At 39.1% G+C, this 22,596-nt stretch overlaps 1 protein-coding gene across 1 annotated transcript in view; it reads left to right on the top strand.

Moving 5' to 3' along the window:
• Nucleotides 1-22,596, top strand: part of LOC106869025 (protein PBDC1) — a 39,981-nt gene that overhangs the window by 11,155 nt on the left and 6,230 nt on the right. Inside the window, exons 3-4 of the mRNA XM_089362485.1 lie at nt 17,106-17,165; nt 19,989-20,129. Coding sequence (XP_089218611.1) covers nt 17,106-17,165; nt 19,989-20,129 — 201 coding nt within the window. The remainder of the gene's footprint in view (nt 1-17,105; nt 17,166-19,988; nt 20,130-22,596) is intronic.

The raw sequence follows: 22,596 nt of genomic DNA, 5'->3' as shown, positions 1-22,596 counted from the left end.
TGACGTTCCTTTTCAAAAATAAGAAATTTCTCTGTCCAGATTTACTGAAGAAAAAGTTAAGCTATTGTTTTAAAGGTTCCTTTCTCTCCTACCCCACCCCAAAAAACAAATTGATGGGGAAGAATGCTCTGGAAAATTTTCTCTCACTTTTTAAATAGATTTGTGTTATTTTCCAGCACATAGAAACGTCTACATTTGTTCAATCAGAATTTAAAGCACAAATGACTTTTATTTCATAAGAATGTAATGAAAAACCTTGGATTGCACGAGATGTCAACAACATTGACTTAACTAGTGTATACAATATCAAAAAGTCCCCGGATTAGTTCAGTAGCGCGCCAAGAGATGGCAGCATACAGTTGCATGCGCAGTGAGAGCTAGCAGTGACCTTCATGAGGCAGTGTGTCGAGTGACATCGCCGTGTTTACTTTACAAGTTGTAAAATTTTGCGTTAAACTTGCGTAGTCTGCTACAAAGACATCGAGCGTGCTTCGGCAAGCTTACAGCGACAAGACAATGGGTCGTATGCACTGTTTCGAGTGGCACGGGGGGCTTCAAAAATGGAAGAACATCCCTAGAAGACGACTGATTTGGAAGACCTGATACGAGCGCCACCCCCAGAAATGTGGAGAAAATTGATCAGCTTGTGTATGAGGATTGTCGGAGGACAATCAACGACGTAGTGGCGCGAAATTATAGCCGCCATTGAGGAAGTACTATTCTGTGCATGCGTAGTAAAACTGGTACTTAAAGAGTGAGTTTCACTTTGTTAGGCAGTTGAGCGACAGACCTTCTACGTGACAACTCCTCGCTCCTCAACAAAGCACTCTTCACCTCGATGCCTTCGATGGTGATAGCTACTTGCTTCTCTGGCAGGCATCAAGGAAGCCCTTAACCTTCCAATACCAAATTACAATATAATCAGCGGCTGCTAAGCTGAATGACAGGAATTGTAAAACCAAGCATCATCAAAAATAAAACTTATTTTTATTATGTTGTAAAATTGTTCTAATGTCTCTTCATATATAATGCTGTTGAAAGGTGATAGAGAGAGACTAAAGTCTCTATGGCAACTATCAAACTTTTACAACGTTTTGAAGTGTTTGAAGGAGGACAATCGACGAAAGCGACCGGATCTTTAGAGTGCAGAAGAATTGGATTCTTCATGACGACCATGTACCCCGTCACTGAGCTCCCGCCGCTCGTGAGTTGCTCACCAAAATCAACATAGATTCGCTTCCGCACCCGCTCTATTCACCAGATTTACCATCTGCGGGCTTCCTTCTCTTCCCCCGATATGAAAATGCAGATCAAGAGCAAATTGCAGAAGGAACCTCATCTCATGGAAAACGACTTCCAGGCTGGATTCCAAAGTGGCAGGAACACTGGGACCGGTGTATTGCTGTACAATGTGACTACTTCGAAGGAGATAACATTAAAACTTAGGTAGATAACTTAGGTGCTCCAGCATGGCAGCAGTCAAATGACTGAAACAAGTTAAAGAATGAAAAATATACATTGTCTTTTGTGCCTTGGCTGTCACTTGTAATTGCAGAGGCAAGAGTGGATTTCTGTTACAAATATAGTGAAGAAATTTTAATGATGTTTTGCTTTTTGTTCTTTCTCCTTTATGGCTATGTATAGCAAAGGTGCCGATACATTTCTGACTGCAGCTATTGCAGAATACTTTTAGTAGATGTTATATAGTGGATCTTGCATCTAGCTTTTTTTCTTTTCTCTTTCTTTCTTGCTGCTTCACCCACTTCTACTCTGCTACATTTGCTCTTAAATCCCTCTGCCACTCTTTGCAATCAGTCTCTGTCTTCTATGCATTTGCAATCACGTTAGCCGCTTCATTGGGCTAAGATTTATTGACCTCCTTGTAACAGAGCTTCAAGCCTCCTCTTTGACAGCTTCCACTTTTCAACTCATTGGTGTCAATCATGGATTCCAGCAATATAGACTCAACACAAGGCATATTTGTTTGCTGCAAAACCTCTTATTAGAGATGTGGTCTTACCAAGAAATGTTCAAAAGTGGCAGGAACATTGGGACCGGTGTATTGCTGTACAATGTGACTACTTCGAAGGAGATGACATTAAAACTTAGGTAGATAAGTTATATTTTTTTATCAAACACAACTAGTCCTGGAACTTTTTGATGCTATCACGTATACGACGGACGTCTTTCAGTTTCCGTCAACCAAATCCACTAGTATGTAAAGGGATATAATCTGCAATGGATTGTAGTATCGATTGTTTCCCTTGTTGTAAATTTAGTGTGTTAGAAACCCCCTCTATTTGTAGACTGAGATTGATTGACTTCGACCGTAAATAGATTTTAAGAGGCATGTCCTCAGGCAAAACTCCACTTCAGCCCATTTTCCCAAAACCCCCACGACCCACTGCACGCCCTTCCACTCTCCATGCTTTTATATATCTACCATACTTCCCTCCCAGTCACTCCAATTCTTCTTGTCATTACTTGCTATCTCTGAATATCTTTCCTCACACTCTTATGGAACATCCCCTTATACTCTCCCTCTCCCACTGCTCCCTGTGGGTAGACCCTCTCTCTCTCACTCTGACTATCTCTACTTTTCTCTCTAACTCCCTCCCACCTCCTTTCTTGTCCTACTGAACAAGCCAAATATCTTCTCTGTAGTGAGCCAGCTATTCCTGTCCCCCTATCATACCTGAACCTATCGCATGGCGATTGGTCTCAGTTCCACTCCCTCTCTCAGTTAAGAAGCCCTTATCTTGCAAGCTACATGGTGACCCTGTGGGTGCTAGTGCAATGTGTGAAAAAGTACCTGTGCTAGTGCCACGTATAAAACACCCATGCTGGCGCCATGTAAAAGACACCCATGCTGACATCACATGAAAAGCATCTGTGCTAGCACCATGTAAAAAATACCTATGCAATGCCATATAAAAACTCCGATGACGGTACCACATAAAAAAACACCCAGTACACTCAGCAAAGTGGTTGGCATTATTAAGGGCACCCAACCATAGAAACCATACCAAAACAGACATTTGGAGCCTGGTGCAAATCTCTGGCTTGCCAACTATTGTCTAACCATTTGACCCATGCCAGCAAGGAAAATGAACATTAAATGATGATGATTATGAGCATGATACCCAGTATATGTTACCTTAGATATGACAGTAATATAATGGGTATATTATGTATAATGTATCATGTACAATGTATAAAATGTTGAAGCTTGGATACATTTATATATGTGTATATGCATGCATATGGATATATATATATATATATATATATATATATATATATATATATATATATGTATGTATGTATGTACATTATTATTTACAATGTTTAGCCTTTTTATAAGCACTCAAAACTTCTGCAATTCCACAACCCCTAAACTTTGTACATCAACCCATCATTTAACATTAATGCACAACAACATGACAATGTAATTGACCGCACATTGCAGTAATAGCGCTTTGGAGATAACTCCCTCATAATGCTGGGTGCTAAAACACCTGAAAGTCATACACATGCAAGACAACTCATTTCTGATCGCATTCAGGAGTGATGGATACTGATATTTGACCAAGTTTGTGGCTTATCAACATCACATATCTGAACTGAAACAGGGGCAAATTGAATTGCCAGTTTATGACTATATACAAATAGCATAAGAACCATTTGCTGGTATGCCACAATGACGCATACATATGATTAAACTCATTATTGAAAATAATATAAGCACCAAACCCACCATATCCCCCCCCCCTTACATCTGCAATATATGATTTCTCACCCTAACGACTACAAGGAATGGGAGAATTATAAACAAGACTGCAATAATGTTGCAACAAGGACTTCAATATCTTGTCTCCAATAAGTAAACCTGATATCCTCTACAAAAGTTTACTGTGGCAGAACATAGACTTCCATTTATATGCCAATATGGACTATACTATGAAATCGTTACACATACCTAGCTGTTACCATCCAAATTTGTATTTGTATTCATACCAAATGTTCAAAATTTACGCCTTTTCAAGAGGGAACAAAGACACTTTTGTGTTGCTTGTTCAACACCTATTGAATACAAACTAATATTTGTCATGTGTGATTCAAGAATATATACTAATAATGGTTTCAAATTTTGGCACATGCCAGCAATTCCAGGGGATGGTTACTTTAACCCTAGTACTCAACTGGTACTTATTTTATCCACCCTGAAAGGAAGAAAGGCAAAGTTGACCTCAGTAGAATTTGAACCCAGAACATAAAAACAATTCTGCCAGCTCACCACATTTACATAGACTAATAATGACCATGTGTGGTTTAAGGATCATACATGGTCAATATTTGAACATCTTTTCCTCCACCTCCATATGTTGCATATATATCCTCCATGCAGTATAATACATTACATTCTCTATTTTCTATTGCCCTTCCATAAAATTGTAACCACATTGTGACCATCAAGTAGTTGCACTATGGAGACAACATACAGTAAGGAGCAAAATGGTAGTACCTGGCTAGGATGAAAGTTCACTGCAAGTACATACTCCAAGTGACAATATTTGTACAAATATATGAAAATGCTTACTTTTTTATGTACATATCAACATGATTGTCACCCCCCTCCCATTTCCCAAACACACGTCTCCACACATAGTTTTACTATATTTTAATATCAGATGGATGAGGTTTGTTGTATAAAAAAAGTACTGATCACTTAAAGTGTAGGTAAGTTGTGGAAGAAGGAGACTCAGGAAGACATGGGATGAAGTATTGAAAGCCAATCTTAAAATGCTAAACCTTATGAAAGAGATGACAGAGAACTGAGTTATGTGGTGCATTGCTGTACTTCAGAAGACCCACCCACTGTGCCATGTAAAATGTACCCAGTATACTCTGTAAAGGGATTGGTATTAGGAAGGGCATCCAGCCATAGAAACCAAACCAAAACAGACTATGGAACTTGATGTGGGTCCCTCACTTTGCTAGTGCCTGTCAATCCATCCAGCCCTTGCTAGTATGGAAAACAAATTTTAAATGTTGATGGTGATGATGATGGGTTAGACAAATGACTCAAGTTAACAATCCTGGTTGAGCATTGCAAATAATAATAACGCATTCAAAATCGAACCGAATCAGACGACTGGCACCCATGCCAACCTCCCCTTCATTGGACACTAAACTCTGCTTGCGAAGACTGTTGGGGCAAGTGAAATCGAAATTGAACCATATTCGATGGCTGGCACCTGCGCCAGTGGAGCACTGACGGTGCTGTCTGAGCGTGTTCATTGCCAGAGCGGCTGTCTGGCTTCCGGGCTAGTGGGCCGTAAATGGCACCATTTGAGCGTATTCGTTACCAGCGTTACCTTCTAGCACTTTTGCTGGTGGCACGTTAGAAAATCATTCGAGCGAGGTCGTTGTCAGTGCCACTGGACTGGCTCCCGTGCAGGTGGCACGTAAAAGCACCCACTACACTCTCGGAGTGGTTGGCGTTAGGAAGGACATCCAGCTGTAGAAACTCTGCCAGATCAGATTGGAGCCTGGTGCAGCCTTCTGGCTTGCCAGTCCTCAGTCAAATCGTCCAACCCATGCTAGCATGGAAAGCGGACGTTAAATGATGATGATGATGATGATGATGATGATGATGATGATGCATCAGTATCAGTTCTTGAACATAGTGAGTATCAAGTGCTACATGTGTCCATGCAATATTGACTTGTCTCATGTTGAATATGAATGTTCTGCACCATGTAGTTTTCAGTCTACCTCTCTTTCTCCCTCTGGCAGAGTCCACTTCAAAGTTGTTTTAGAATGGCATTATTCTGGTTACCAGAGTATATGATTTACCAGTTTTAATCTTTGTTCCATGACAATTTCGCTAAGTAGCCTTGTTTTGGCTCTCTTTAGAATGTCTTCATTGGTTACATGGTATTGCCAGTATACTCTCAAAATCCTTTTTGATCATCTTTGGTGGAACACATTTAGTTTTCTGCTGATTTTCACAGTGCTCTTCCATGTCTCACTAGTATAGAGAACGATTAGTTGAACTATGCTATTATAGAGCTGGATTTTTGTATTTAAGCTGATGGTGTTGGAGGACTGGATTGTACACTTTCTCGGGAATTTAGCCATGGCTTTGCCAATTCCATGTTAGTCTGAATATTGCGGTTGTTACTGATGAGATTACCCAGATAAGTAAATTTGTCAACTGTCTCAATATGTTACTGATTGATCTTTATGATCATTGTTATTCAACAGTCATTGTATGTAATGTTTATTTTGGTTTTCTCACTGATTCACAGACCTATCTTTCCAGCATTTTGTTCTAGATTTGGTGTGAGCCACTCATCATCATCATCGTTTAACGTCCAATTTTCATGCTGGCATGGGATGGACGGTTCGACTGGTGTCTGGGAAGCCAGGAGGCTGCACCAGGCCCCAATCTGATCTGGCAGTGTTTCTACAGCTGGATGCCTTTCCTAACGGTAACCACTCTGAGAGTGTAGTGGGTGCTTTTTACATGTCACCAGCACGGAAGCCAGTCAAGGTGGCACTGGCATTGGCCATGTTCAGATGGTGCTTTTCACGTGCTACTGGCACAGGGCTCACAACTACAATTTCCATTTAATTTGATTTTGATATTACTGATATTAATGTACTTGACTCAATAGGTCTCCTCAATCATGGCATGTCGCCTTACGATCCAAGGTACTTTTGAGTGGGCTGCTTATGCGACACTGGTGTAGGTTACAGCTGTGAACTCACTTTATTTGATGGGTCTTCGCAGTCACAGCATACCTCCAGAGGTCTCAGTCTTTTGTCATTGCCTCCATGAAGCCCAATGTCTGAAGGTCATGCTTCACCACCTCATCCCATGTCTTCAGTCTCCCTCTACCCTGGATTCCTTCCACTGTTTGGGAGTGGCACTTCTTCACACAGCTCTCCTCGTCCATCCACAGTACATGACCATACCAATGCAAACGTCTCTCTTGCATGCCACATCCAATACTTCTTATGTCCAACATTTCTCTCAGGGCGCTTACACTCTGTCGTGTGTGCATACTGACATTACACATCCAGCAGATCATGCTAGCTTCATTTCTTTAGAGTCTATGCATGTCTTCAGCAGTCATGGCCCATGTTTCACTGCTGTGAAGCATGGCAGTTCACACACTTGCATCATACAATCTACCTTTCACTCTGAGCAAGAGGCCCTTTGTCATCAGTAGGGGTAGAAGCTTTCTGAACTTTGCCCAGGCTATTCTTATTCTAGTGGTAACACTCTCTGAGCATCCACCCCCACTACAGTTATCAACTACTTCTAGTTTCTCCCCCTGGCATGTGATGGAGTCTGTTTTCTGAGCATCTGTGGTGTTTATTGCCCCTGTGCATCTGCTGCACATGAAAGCTATCTTCCCGGTTAATCTTCCTTTGATGTTGCTGCACCTCTTATGTGTCCATAACTTTTACTGGGTACATCTTATGGAGTTTCTACATACACCTTTTCTACAGATCGATCAGGGCCACCTACCTGAAGGGGTGTGTGATGTGTTCACCTTCCTACTTACTAGAACTTTGGTCTTTGCGACATTGACTCTAAGGCCCTTCAATTCTAAACCTTGATTCCAAACCTGAAATTTCTTCTCTAGTTCTGGTAGTGACTGTGCTATGAGGGTCAGATCATCAGCATAGAGGAGCTCCCAGGGGCAACCTGTCTTGAATTCCTCTGTTATTGCCTGGAAGACTATGATGAATAAGAGGGGCTGAGGGCTGATTCTTGGTGGACCTCTACTTCTACCCAGAATTCTTCGCTATACTCATTTCCAATCCTAACCCTACTGACGGCATCTCTGTATAGGGCCTGTACAGCCATCCTCAGCAAAATTCAGGTCTTTCAGTCTAGACCAGTGGTTCTCAACTATTTTTTACTTATGCACCCCATTCATTACTGTTTTATTTTGGTTGACCCCCAGAGCCATCTGATATTTAATAAGTAGTTTTATAGATACTTCTTTCAGAATTCGTATTTTGTTTTTCACACATTCCCTTGTCTAAGTTTGCAATAGCATTCTCTGAGATGATATGTTTTAGTGATATTCCCCATCAGATATGCTGTGTTCTTTAGGATAAAGTCTATTGCAAGTAAGAACTGTAGGGGCAACAAAATGCAGAAATGCTCAAACATGGTGGGAACACTGTACTATCTGAGCTGATAAGTCTGATAAATTACTGCTGGCATGAGCAGAGAGTGCCACAGAATTGGCAAGAAGGAATCATTGTGAAACTGCCACAAAAAGGAAGACCTATCCAACTGCAATAACTGATGGAGCATTGCACTGCTGTCAGTGCCTGGTTATGTTTTAACAAAGTGGTTCTAGACAGACTGAAAGAGGTTGTGGATGCTGTACTATGAGAGGGTATATATGCAAATGTATGCATTTATATACTTATATAACTATGCCAACAGACCTTACCAGTGCTGGTGCCATGTTAAAAACTCAGTCCACTCTGTAAAGTGGTTGGTGTTAAGAAGGGCATCCAGCTGTAAAAGAGACAGTGGAACTCGGTGCAGTCCTCAGGCTTGCTAGCTCCTGTCAAACCTCCAACCATGCCAGCATGGAAAATGAATGTTAGATGACGACAACGATGATGATCATCATGCATAATAATGCACATATGCTTATTTACACATACTCATGTACATCATATAAGCACTCATCTGCACATATATAAACAGGGAGAAACATATCCCAGCTTCAACATTTTATACATTGTATATAATACATTATATATAGTGAATACATTATATTCTTTACTGAAATACTGTAACATTTTGGTTAAAATAATCAGGTACTATGAATAGGAACATCTCAAGATCTTTACATTTAAATTAGACTAAACTGTTTCAGCTGAGGTGCATTATAAAGGAAACAACCAATGCTGGGCAAACTGTGGATGATTAATTCCCTTTATATATGCTATATAAATAGTCTTCTTTATTCAGAACCAATTCAATGTTGTATGTGCGTGCACACACACACACACACACACACACACTCAACATCATCAAATGAATAGTGACTGTTCCTGCAGAAAACCTATGGTACTATAAAAATAAGAACTCTATTTAAAAGTATTATATTATTCACTTGTCCGATACTGGGCATTCTTTCTGTTAGAGATGAGGAATTATGTACATTATTTACATTAGACGGATATTTGTCTTCATCTTGTTTGTTGTTAACACAATGTTTCAGCTGATATACCCTCCAGCATTCATCAGGTGTCTTGGGAAAATTTCGAACCTGGGTTCTCATTCCTAAGGTATTTTTCGATGTTATAATAATAATAATAATAATAATAATAATAATAATAATAATAATTATCATTATTATTATTATTATCGTTGTTATTATCATTATCATTATTATTATTATTATTATTATTATTATTATTATTATTATCATCATTATTATTATTATCATTATTATTATTATTATTCAGGTCACTGCCTGGAATCTTGGGGTTAGTAGCCCGCGCTCTTAACCACTATGCCTACGGGCATATGGCATAGTGGTTAAGAGCATGGGCTACTAACCCCAAGATCCCGAGTTCGATTCCAGGCAGTGATCTGAATAATAATAACATTGAAAAATACCTTAGGAATGGGAACCCAGATTCGAAATTACCCCAAGACATCTGATGAAGGCTGAAAGGTATATCATCCGAAACGTGTTAACAACAAACAAGATGAGGACAAATATCCGTCTAATGTAAATAATGTAAATAATGTATTCTTTCGGTTCATTAGTAATATATGTATATCATAATATATATATATATATATATATATATATATATATATATATATATATATATATGTATTGGGCCTCACCGAGGCGATGACTACTGACCGAGACCTTTGGAAATGTGCTGTGCGTGAGAAGACCCGGCAAGCCAAGTAAGATCGTTGCCAGTGCCCCTGGACTGGCTCTTGTGCGGGTGGCACATAAAAGACACCATTTCGAGCATGGCCATTTTCGTGCGGGTGACACGTAAAAGCACCCACTACACTCTCTGAGTGGTTGGCGTTAGGAAGGGCATCCAGCTGTAGAAACTCTGCCAAATTAGATTGGAGCCTGGTGTTGCCATCCGGTTTCACCAGTCCTCAGTCAAATCGTCCAACCCATGCTAGCATGGAAAGCGGACGTTAAACGATGATGATGATGATGATGATATATATATATATATATATATATATATATATATATATATATATGTATATTATGATATTTAGTTATTTATTTTTTATAAAATTTTTGTTGCATCTTGCAACCTTTTCAATAGTCATTGACTCTGTCCGTAATCAGAGCTGCGTTTTTCTTGTTTGTTTGTTTGTGTGCATATGTGTGCATCAGTATGCATGTGTATACACAATATGTATGTATGCATATGTATACACATATGTATGTGTGCATATATATATGTATGCATCTGTGTACGTTTGTATGTATTTATTCTGCATATTCAGGTATTGGTGTGTTCATGTGTGTGTGTGTGTGTACCTCTGTCTCCTGTGTGCATGTTTGAGTGTGTCTATGTGTATGGGTTCATGTGACTGTGTACGTGCATCTGTTATGTATGGATGTGTGTCTCCCTGTGTCCTTTTGTGTGCGTGTGTGTATGTGGTCGTGTGTTTCAGTCTTTGTGTATGTGTGTGCTTGTCCATTTGTATTACCTATGTACCTACCTATATATCTATTTACCTGTCTATTTACTTACATATCCATTTACCTACACACATACACACACACATATATATACACATCTACATAATAGCCTACTAACAGTTCTACCTGTGTATATATAAACTGTAGATATTGGAGTATGACTACCTTCTATGTGTATTTCTGATTTAGTACTGGGGATGTTTCATTTATGAGGACGTACTCCTGTATTTGTCTGAGTGTTGGGTTGCCAACCATTCCGAGAGTGTAGTGGGTTCTTTTACATGCCACCGGCATGAGGGCCAGTCAGGCGATGCTGGCAACGATCACGCTCGAATGGTGATGTGTGTGTGTGTATATATATATATATATATATATATGCACATATATATACATTTATACATGCAAGGAACATGAAGCGAGCAAAGCATAAAGACAGAAAATCACGGTGGTGCTCCAGCATGACCACAGCCACTTGGCTGAAACTCATAAATAAAAAAAAATATACATATATACATACATATATATACATATACATATATAATATATACATATATATACATATATGCATATACATATATATAAATACATATATATATGTATATATATATATATATATATATATATATATATATATATATATATACCGGAGTAAGCACATGAAATGTGCAACAAGGTGAAAAAAAGAGTACTCAAATACCAGAGGTAGAGTAATATGCTTTATTTAAAAGCAGCAGAAATATAACGGGAACGTGAAACTCAGAGTAACGGTTTTTTTGTTATATTTCTGCTGCTTTTAAATAAAGTATATATATATATATATCATCATCATCATCATCATCATCATCGTTTAACGTCCGCTTTCCATGCTAGCATGGGTTGGACGATTTGACTGAGGACTGGTGAAACCGGATGGCAACACCAGGCTCCAGTCGAATTTGGCAGAGTTTCTACAGCTGGATGCCCTTCCTAACGCCAACCACTCAGAGAGTGTAGTGGGTGCTTTTACGTGTCACCCGCACGAAAACGGCCACGCTCGAAATGGTGTTTTTTATGTGCCACCCGCACAAGCCAGTCCAGGGGCACTGGCAACGATCTCGCTCGAAAATCCTACGGGAGCCAGTCAGGCGGTACTGGCAACGGCCACGCTCAAAATGGTGCATCTCATGTGCCACCCGCACAAGAACCAGTCCAGGGGCACTGGCAACGATCTTACTTGGCTTGCTGGGTCTTCTCACGCACAGCACATTTCCAAAGGTCTCGGTCAGTAGTCATCGCCTCGGTGAGGCCCAATGTACGAAGGTCTTGCCTCACCACCTCAGCCCAGGTTTTCCTGGGCCTACCTCTTCCACGGGTTCCCTCAACTGTTAGGGTGTGGCACTTTTTCATGCAGCTATCCTCATCCATTCTCACCACATGTCCATACCAGCGCAATCGTCTCTCTTGCACACCACAACTGATGCTTCTAATGTTCAGCTTTTCTCTCAAGATACTTACACTCTGACGGGTATTCACATTGACATTACACATCCAACGGAGCATACTGGCTTCATTCCTTGCGAGCTTACGTATGTCCTCAGCAGTTACAGCCCATGTTTCACTGCCATGTAGCATGGCTGTTCGTACGCATGCGTCATACAGTCTGCCTTTTACTCTGAGTGAGAGTCCCTTTGTCGCCAGCAGGGGTAAGAGCTCTCTAAACTTTGCCCAGGCTATTCTTATTCTAGCAGCTACACTTTCAGCGCACCCACCTCCACTACTAACTTGGTCGCCCAGATAGTGGAAGCTATCGACTACCTCTAGTTTTTCACCCGGGAATGAGATAGAAGTTGTTTCCTGTTTGTTTACAGTCTTTATTGCACCTGAACATCTGCCACAAACAAAAACTAACTTCCTAGTTAACCTGCCTTTGATGTTGCTGCACCTCTTATGTGTCCATAGCTTGCACCGGGTACATCTTATAGAGTTACTACCTACTCCTTTTCTACATACTGAGCAGGGCCATCTACCTGAAGGGGTTTGTGTTTTATCTACCTTCCTACTTATTAGGATTTTGGTTTTAGCTAGGTTGACTCTAAGGCCCTTCAATTCTAGACCTTGCTTCCACACCTGAAACTTCTCCTCTAGTTCTGATAGTGACTCCGCAATTAGGGCAAGGTCATCAGCATAGAGGAGCTCCCAGGGGCAACCTGTCTTGAACTCCTCTGTGATTGCCTGGAGGACTATGATAAATAAGAGGGGGCTGAGGACGGAACCTTGGTGGACCCCTACCTCTACCCGGAATTCATTGCTGTACTCATTTCCAACCCTCACCTTACTGGCAGCATCTCTGTACATGGCTCGCACAGCTCTCACTAACCATTCTTCTATCCCAAGTTTCCTCATTGACCACCATATAAGGGATCGGGGGACCCTGTCAAAGGCTTTCTCCATGTCAACGAAAGCCAGGTACAGAGGTTTATCCTTAGCTAGATATTTCTCCTGCAACTGTCTCACTAGAAATAAGGCATCAGTAGTGCTTTTACCTGGCACGAACCCAAACTGCATCTCATCTAAATTGATTCGCTCCCTAATTAGTTGGGCTATGACCCTCTCTGTAACTTTCATAACCTGATCTAACAGCTTGATGCCTCTGTAATTATTTGTATCTAAAGCGTCACCTTTACCTTTGTAGCAGTTGACTATGATGCTGCTACACCAGTCATTGGGTATGACTCCTTCGTGTATCACCTGGTTCGTAATACGGGTGACTAGGCTATAGCCAACACTGCCAGATATTTTGAGCATCTCTGCAGTGATTCCTGATGGGCCGGGGGCTTTCCCGGTCTTCATACTCTTAATTGCTTTATCTATATATATATATATATATATATATATATATATATATATATATATATATATATATATGCATATAGATACCTATATATATATATACATATACATATATACATACATATATACATATACATACATAACATATATATACATACATATACATGTATATACATACATATATACATATATATACATACATATATAATACATACATACATATATATATATACATGTATATACATAAATATATATACATACATATATATATATACACACATACATATATATACATATATAATGTATATACATACATATATATACATACATCCATATATATATATATACACACACACACACATACACACACATATATATATAGATATACAATATATATACATACATGTATATACACATGCATATATACACACACACATGCATATATATATATATATATATATATATATATATATATATATATATATATATATATATATATATATATATATATATACACATACATCTGTGTGTGTGTGTCTGTCTGTGTGAATCCTTTAAACTCGAGAACTACCCAACCGATTGTAAGATGATGCCACAGGGTAGAGGGCTTTAGGCATGCTTGGGCTTCATCTGCTGTAGTGCCTTTCGGAATGACAGGAAGAGTTTGCCTGAAATCATCTGACAACAGAAGCGTTACACCTCCCATTGGAGCCTGACAGTTTCAGATGTCTTTTAGGACTCTATCTAATGCTTCCAAAGTTCCCTTGTGAGCCATGGTGCACTCATCCCAGATAATTAGATGACACCTTTTAAGTACCTGCCTCTGATCCGAGCTTTTGCTGATGTTGCATGAAGACATCTCTGATGCTGCTAAATTGAAAGGGAGCTTAAAAGTCAAGTGCGCTGTCCTACTACTGGGTAACAAAGTAGCTGCAATCCCAGAGGAAGCCACAGCTACTGCAATGTCCTGGTACTGCCTAACTTCTGCAAAGAGAAGCTTCGTAATAAATGTTTTTCCTGTCCCTCCAGGTGCATCCAGGAAGAAGATTCGTCCCTTGCATTGGCGTACACTGTTAAGAATAGATCTGTAGGCCTGCAGCTGGTCCGGAAGTAATTTAGGCTCGTTTTCAACAATGTACTTTGGAAGCGCTTGAGTGTCATAGGATGTTTCATGAATGACATCAGTGGGAAGGCTATTTGACCCTGACCTGAATGTTTGTAGCAGGCCATATGTGGACAATTCATTTCCACCCAGTGTAGCAATTCTATCTTCAATGTCAATGAGAGTTTTGTTATAGACTTCATTACTGATACCCTCCATGGCAAGATAGAGCAGTTGAGCTTGCCACTTAAAGTCTTCAGCCAGGTTGTCTCTGTATTTGAGCCATAGAGTGGCAGGATCACACGGCTCACATGTATGTAGTAATACTGCAAATGGTGCCCTGAAACTTTTAGATGATTCTGATAAAGCAGCCTCTCCCAAGGTTGCATCCCATTGTGCACCATCTTGTAACAGACCTTGTCGATAGCAGGCTTCTCTGTATGTTGTGCAAACATGTCCATGAACGGTTTTTAGGGCCTGGAAACACGTTGGCCCTCTGACCTTATGCAGTAGTAGATGGAGGTAGAAGCACTCTTGCTGAGTGCACTTGGGATGCACTGTATACTAGCCCAAGGCAAGTGTCAAACTTAATGCCAGGGTATCCATGAACATTTTGACCTGCTTTCTTTTGGGCCCATTTTTATCTATTCCAAGTGTAGTATGATGGAATCTGTGGATACAGCAAAGTTTGAGCGAATGGATCAACTTGACAAAGTTTGAAGAATGCAGTGAGCGTGCTATCCCTTGGTTCCTCTGCCAACAGAGAAGCATTAGCATTAGTGAAGTATACCCTTTGACCATTTTCCAGGTGCACTGCAAGCTGAATGGTTGGGTGTTGTTGGTGAAGTGAAAAGCCAAAGATGTGCCAGAAAGCCCCGTTGCTACTTATGTACCATCCCACCTGATAGTGCATCACCTCATCCTGGCAGTATTCCTATTGAAGTCCAAACCCTTGTTTACATATACAAATGTACTTTATGGACTTTTGGTTGGTATTTGCATGTCGAACCCATGCCAGTATGGACAATGGACGTTAAATGATGACCTGAAATTTTTTGGGTGGGAGTATAGTCAAATACATCAACCATTACATCAAAAGGATGAAAGCTTGCTGCCTTAGTAGTAGTAGTAGTAGTAGTAGTAGTAGTAGTAGTAGTAGTAGTAGTAGCAGTAGTAGTAGTAGTAGTAGTAGTAGTAGTAGTAGTAGTAGTAGTGGTGGTAGTAGTAGTAGTAAATAGTGACATGTAACTGGACCTTTCACATACTCTTCCCCATTATATTATTTAATTTTGCCATCATTTTCAGACCAAGTTTTCAAGCATGTCACATCAAATTACAGAACCCAGTGTTATTATAAAATGAAAACTTACTTTATATGATTGTCATAAGTCTATTGTTCTTGAAGAACAAGCTTAATTCCAGTCTGATATTTAGTGATATGGAGAATATTTAGATGATGAAAACTAAGTTGGTTTGGAATCTGTGTATGTTAATCACTAAAGCAGCAAGAGATTAAAGATGTGTTGATTTTCCATATTAATGTTGTAAGTAGAGTTGTTTTGGAAATTTTGGATTGGATTTTTTTTTACCAAAAAGTATCATTGTCAATGAAATACAGTAAAATGGAATTCATTTTCAGTTAATTATATTGGGGTAGATAATTATTTTCATTAAGGATACAAAGCAATACTTGTATGACTTGATGTTTTGAATTGTAACTAATTTTCTTGGATTTTTATCTTCAAACAAGCATGTTTAAAATAAGGTCTCTATACCTAACTTAAGTCCAGTTTGGAAGTTCCTGACATTATTTTGGTCTTGGTCAAAAACACGTTACTCTTTTTGCTTCACCCTATCAAATAGAAAATAGATATTGTTCTAAATTTGCCAGAGGATATTCTATTTGTAAAATATCTGCTCCATCAATGAATGTAAATATGTGTAGTGACGTCATTTGGCGCCAAGGTACGGTCGCCATTGCTGCGTTTTTATCCACGCATGCGTGGAGTTCAACATCTAAGCGTTCCCGCTTTTTTCATTCTCTTTTCTTGCCAGCCTGCGAAGAGGCAACACAGGTCCTACAGAGCTCTCTCATTGAGCGTGGTCGTACCAAGCTGTCTCTCCAACAATCCAACTCTGGGGACAGCTCACAACAACATTCCGGCGTCTCAGCAACCAGTTTAAGGCTGCCTATTTCATCCATAAATAAATATTGTTGTGTTGATAGGTTCAGAGTTCTGCGTTTCGTTGTTATTCCGAGTTTAATATAGGAAAGCAGGTGTACACCTAATGGTGTATAACCACTTTCCTAAATATGTAATACTTTTGAATCATCAGTTGGATGGAGAGGGAACGTGGACATAATTTTTTTTTTATAATTGGAAAAGAAAGTAAAACATAATATTGATACAACAAAATTTATTTATTTCCAGAAAGATATAGAATACCAATGGGCCATGAAATGTCATGATAATGCAGATGTCCACTACAGTGTAAGTAATATTTAATTAATTTGACGTTAACAAAATATTATAAATTTCACTTTTTATCTTTTATCGTCTACTTGTTTCTGTCATTAGACTGTAGCCATGCTGGGACACTGCCTTTGTTCCTGTTTACTATTTGCAGCAAAATTTAATTTTCATTTTTTTTGTCTTTAGTCTGTGTCATTTCTTATTTGCTTCTATCTAGAAATCAAAAGAAATGACTACTATTCCCTTCAAACTTTGTTTTTATGACCTGGACATGAATGTTTTGAAACTGACCTATTTTCCATTACATTTCAGACAGATTCAGTATTGAGTTGCTGAATCAGAAATATTGTTTTAACAAATATTCTGCTCAATACCACAGATTTACTTGTCAGCTGCTTGACCATAACCACTTGAGCATGTCCCTTAGTGGCTGACAATATGTGCATCTCTGATCATGAGCAGGAGTATTGGGAGAGCATCATAGCTATGTGTTGAGAGGGATTCTTTGGGGTTTGAATATATGTAACAAAAGCAAAGTTTGAAGGAAATAATAGCCATTTTTCAAGCGAATTGGAAGTAACAGTTGCTACTCAAGAATGGATATCTTGTTACACAGTGTTATCACCAGTGCAAGTCTTTTATCTCCTACTGCTTGGTATGAAGTTGCAGTTTAGGCTTGAAATCACAATCAGGCATTGTCTTCATACCCATCTTTTATGTACAGATTCTTTGACAACATGACAACTGTTTTTCCTCCAATGTCACGAAGATACACTGCATATCAAAAATCAGTTTTGCACTGCATGCTCCATATACATAAATAACATACAATTGAAGTGTCTTCAAATTTTAGGTCTCACTATCTCTGATCTCTGGCTCTCACACACACACTTACACAACACACATAGGATCTCTTTGTACCTCATCCATTCTGCCATCTGCTTTTCTGTTCTGTCAGTTATCACTCCTCTCCTTGCACCACTTGTTATTGACCTCTACCCCTTTCTTACCATTGTCCACACCTATTTATTTCTATCCATCACCCCTCTCTTCTCCTTTGCCACCCTTTCACCCCAATCATTTTTGTTTTTACCATCATACTCAAGCTCCCTTCACCCATTCATCAGGTGTTTGCCATCTTTCTCTCTTCTGTTCATTTTCTCCGTTGTGTTACTTTGAGCAAACAAACTCACCATTGAGTGGTAGGAATTCTCTAAACTTACAAAGTAACTTCATTAGTGCTGGTGTCACAATAAAATACACATAAAAAGGCACTTTTGAGCGTGGTCATTGCCAGAACCGCCTGACTGGCCCTCATGCTGGTGGCACATAAAAGAACCCACTACACTCTCAGAGTGGTTGGCATTAGGAAGGGCATCCAGCTATAGAAACTTTGCCAGATCAGATTGATCCCAGTGCAGCTTCTGGCTCACTAATCTTTGGTCAAACCATCCAACCCATGCTAGCATGGAAAGCAGACATTAAACAACGATGATGATGATGATGATATGTATGTATGTATGTGTGTGTGTGTATATATATATATATATATATGTATATATGTGTGTGTGTGTGTGTGTGTGTGTGTGTGTGTGTGTGTGTCACAATAAAATACACTCATTGTACTCTGTAAAGAGTACAGTGATATTAAGGGCATCCAGCCATAGAAGCTAAGTCACAAATGAAACCTGCTGGTGAGATATGATCCTCTAACCCATGTAATTGCAAACAAGAACTGATTCAGACCATCATGACCCTATCCAAACGATGTCAGTTTGCAGAATGGACATAAAATGATGATGATTTTAATGTCACACACACACACACACACACACACACACACACACGCACACGCACGCGTGTGTGTGTGTGTGTATCAGGTTCTTCACCTTGAATCAGAAAATACATCAGCTCTGCTCAGTCGATGACTCTTTACAAAACCCGTCTATGATCTGCATTATAAGGTATTACACATACAAACCTTTTTGACCATATTGAAATGAAGGTCATTTAAATAAAAAATAATATATATTAAATATAAGCAAGGATTCACAAACACAAATGATTTATGTTTCTTCTAACACTACTGCAACAACCTTGGCTCATCTGATTTAGTAAGATGTATGCTGCTGCTTCCACCCAAACCCAACTAAATGCCTATGTCTCCTCCAAACTATCGCTCATCCATAAAATTCTGCCACTAACTCTTTTTCCCAATAATTCCTCCTCATCACTGTAACTGTCTGACATTTTCTCTCTATTCATGTTTCCCTACAGAAATCTTAGTGGAACATCAAATGCATCAATCTCACCTACCTAGGGGAACCTGCAGAGACTATCATACTCATCTGACTAATTGATATTGAAAAAACAAAATAACAGATGCACAAGATTAAGCTTACTCATCCTTAAGAAGTGTAACAACTAGTGTTGTTGTAGATGTGGGTTTCTGCATTTGGGTTTCTATAGCAAAGTCCACTCTGCTGCAAGCATTCAGATGAGATCTCTGATTTTGGATAACTTCCTGTTTTTCTCTAAGAAGCATGAATGCTGTCTTTGCTCCTCTGAAGAAACCTTTTTTAGATGCTTCTCCATTTCCAATAAGCTGAAATGTTGGAGCTACTGAATTTTGGATTATCTCTTCTATTTTTGTTACATAAGGAGCATTTCAGTTGATGGGAACTAATGTGAAAGACAGTTACTTAGTTCATCACAAAACTGCAGGTGAAAATATTGTCAGCTTCATTTGACCATGCTTCCCATCAACTACAAAAAATGTTGATTAAAAAAAAACTATGTATTATCACTGTTCTATTTTAATTTCTTTCTTTGTTTTTACAGCTTATTTCTTCTTTAGAACCTGCTTACCTCCATCTCTCAGCTCTTGATGAAGAAATATACAAACATTTTAAAAGTTCATTTCCAGATTTAATCATTGATGTCTTAAATGAAGATGAGCTTAAGTCAGAAAGTAGCAAAAAAGTGAGTTTGTTTCTTTGGTGTGGTTTTACAACAGCCCTTTTTGTTTTTTCATGTTTAAATTTTTGTCTTATTTCTCTTAGTATAGAATTTTTTTTATCGAGGAAAAAGCTGTAACTAATTCAGCTTTAGTATTTTACTGATATTTATTTATCTATTTTAGCAATCTCAATGAAATGAAAACTAGTTAGTTTCAGCTGGATTTGAACTCAGAACCATGTGATAGCAAAAGCATCTTGCCTGTTTCTGTACTATCTTTGCCTGCACTTTAGTTCAATATCCTAGAATGTTATTAAATTTCTTTGTACTGGACTGGTTGCTTTGATTTCTACTTCAGTATGTAACGGTTCAACCAAGGTCTTTACTTCTATATTCTATTGAGGTGGTCAGGAAAATTATCAGAACTTAATACCACAGCTGGCTTAGTTGATGGTACTGCCCAAAGGATTAGTATTAACACTCCATCTCTGTTGTATTCATAGCTAAAGCACCTTATGGTTTACTATAATGTTTTAATTCAGCAAAGGGCCATGCGTAACTGATTATTGCAAGTTATAAAAAATAAACTTTGTATTTCAATATTTCCAGATTAGGATTACTTCTTCAGGAAATCTTCAGAGAAATACTGAAATACAAAATAAAAGTACAAACCATCAACTTGTTTTATTTCTTGCATTGTTTTGGCTTTATGAAATAAAATTAAAATGTTTATATATATCAGGCAATGCTTCAGGCAAACTATAACTGATTAGCACTTGTGTATGTTGCATTTTCCTCTTTTAAATCATTTAGTGAATAGTGACAGTTGGTATAGTAAAATATTGTGTTTATAGTAGATCCTAACTTATATTTTGCATTTGCGGATCCATTGGTGGCTAGTGAACCCTGCTCTTGACAAGCATACACGACTGCAAACATTGCAAATCAAGCTTTCCCCATTCACTACACTAGCAGTGCGCTTTCAAGCAGCATGCTTAAATTCTTCGTGCAGAATATGTACTCTCACAAAGGTGTCAACTCCCTCCTTAACCTGCTTCCTCCATCTGTGGCAATGACTGGCATTGCTCTCACAGTCAGTCTCCTGCATATCACAGGTCTTTAGTGAGGTCTTGACACAGTCTTTAAATCACAGCCTTGGTTTCTGTCGGGGTCTCTTTCCACTAGCAGGTTCGCCATATAGCATCTGTTTAGGGATCCTGCTATCCTCCATTCTACTAAAATGTCCAGTCCAATGTAACCAGTGCTTGTGCACTCAAAATATCAGCTTTCCTCAAGACCTGTGTGTCTGGAGTTTTTAAGATCCTGCCAACATTTAGAATGTATCTCTGACATCTCTGATGAAAGCGTTCAAGGGCCCTTACATGATGTTTGTAAAGGATCCATGTCTCACATGCGTAAAGGAGCGATGTCATTACACATGCATGATACACAGCAGTTTTTGTTTGCCTTGTGATGCCATGCTGGACCAGACATGAGACTGAAGAGACTGGAAGGAATCAGTTGCTCTCTGCAGCCTGAAAAATATTTCATTATCTGGGGAGCAAAAACGGCTGAGTGTGCTGCCCAGGTAGACAAACTTATCTACCACTTTCAGTATTGTTCCTTCAACCAAGATAGCTAGTTCCACATATGGATTTCCTGGTGCAGGCTGGAACATTACAACAGTCTTATCCAGGCTAATGCTGAGTCCAAATGCCTTGCAAGAAGCAGAAGTACAATTCACAAGTATTTGCATGTCATCCACTGTATGAGTGACTAAGTCACAGTCATCTGCATAAAGGAGGTCACAAATAGGAGAATGCAAAGCTTTTGAATTGGCAGCAAATCAGTGCATATTAAAGAGGTGATCAGAAGATCAATACCTGACATATATTCCCAGAGAATTAACCTTAGTAAAAGCATGAGTAAAAGCAGCAGCAAAGTACAAAGAAAAGAGAGTTGGGGCAAGGATGTCACCCTGCTTGACACCATTCTCTACAGGAATGTATCCTGCTTGACACCATTCTCTACAGGAATGTATCCTGCTATGCCACCACCAACATTGACCCAAGTCTCCGTCCCATCATGAAATGATTTAATAATGAACACAAAGTGATCTGGACATCCAAGGTTGCCAAGTATTTTCCATAGCAAGGCCCTATTCGCAGTATCAAAGGGCTTGGTTAAATCTGTGAATACCTGGAAAAGTTCCATATTCTGCTCATAGCACTTCTTCTGCATCTGTCTTACTGTGAAAATCATGTCCATTGTCCTTCTACCAGATCAGGAGCCACACTGAGATTCAGATAGGACATCATTTATGAGATACTCATCTTCATCACAACTAGTCAAAGTGGGTGCATAGGCACTTATTAGAGTCGCAAATCACCCATCTTTCTGGTGCAATTGTAGAGTTATTAGACGTTCATTTATAGGAACAGGAAGTTCCTCCAACTTCTTAAGGATAGCAGATTGAACTGCAAAGCCAACA

This window comes from Octopus bimaculoides, chromosome 14, assembly GCF_046866305.1.
Source record: "Octopus bimaculoides isolate indiv1 chromosome 14, ASM4686630v1, whole genome shotgun sequence".
NCBI classification, from domain to species: domain Eukaryota; kingdom Metazoa; phylum Mollusca; class Cephalopoda; order Octopoda; family Octopodidae; genus Octopus; species Octopus bimaculoides.
Note: the sequence above shows the minus strand (reverse complement) of the source record. Positions and strands in the feature narration are given on the sequence as shown.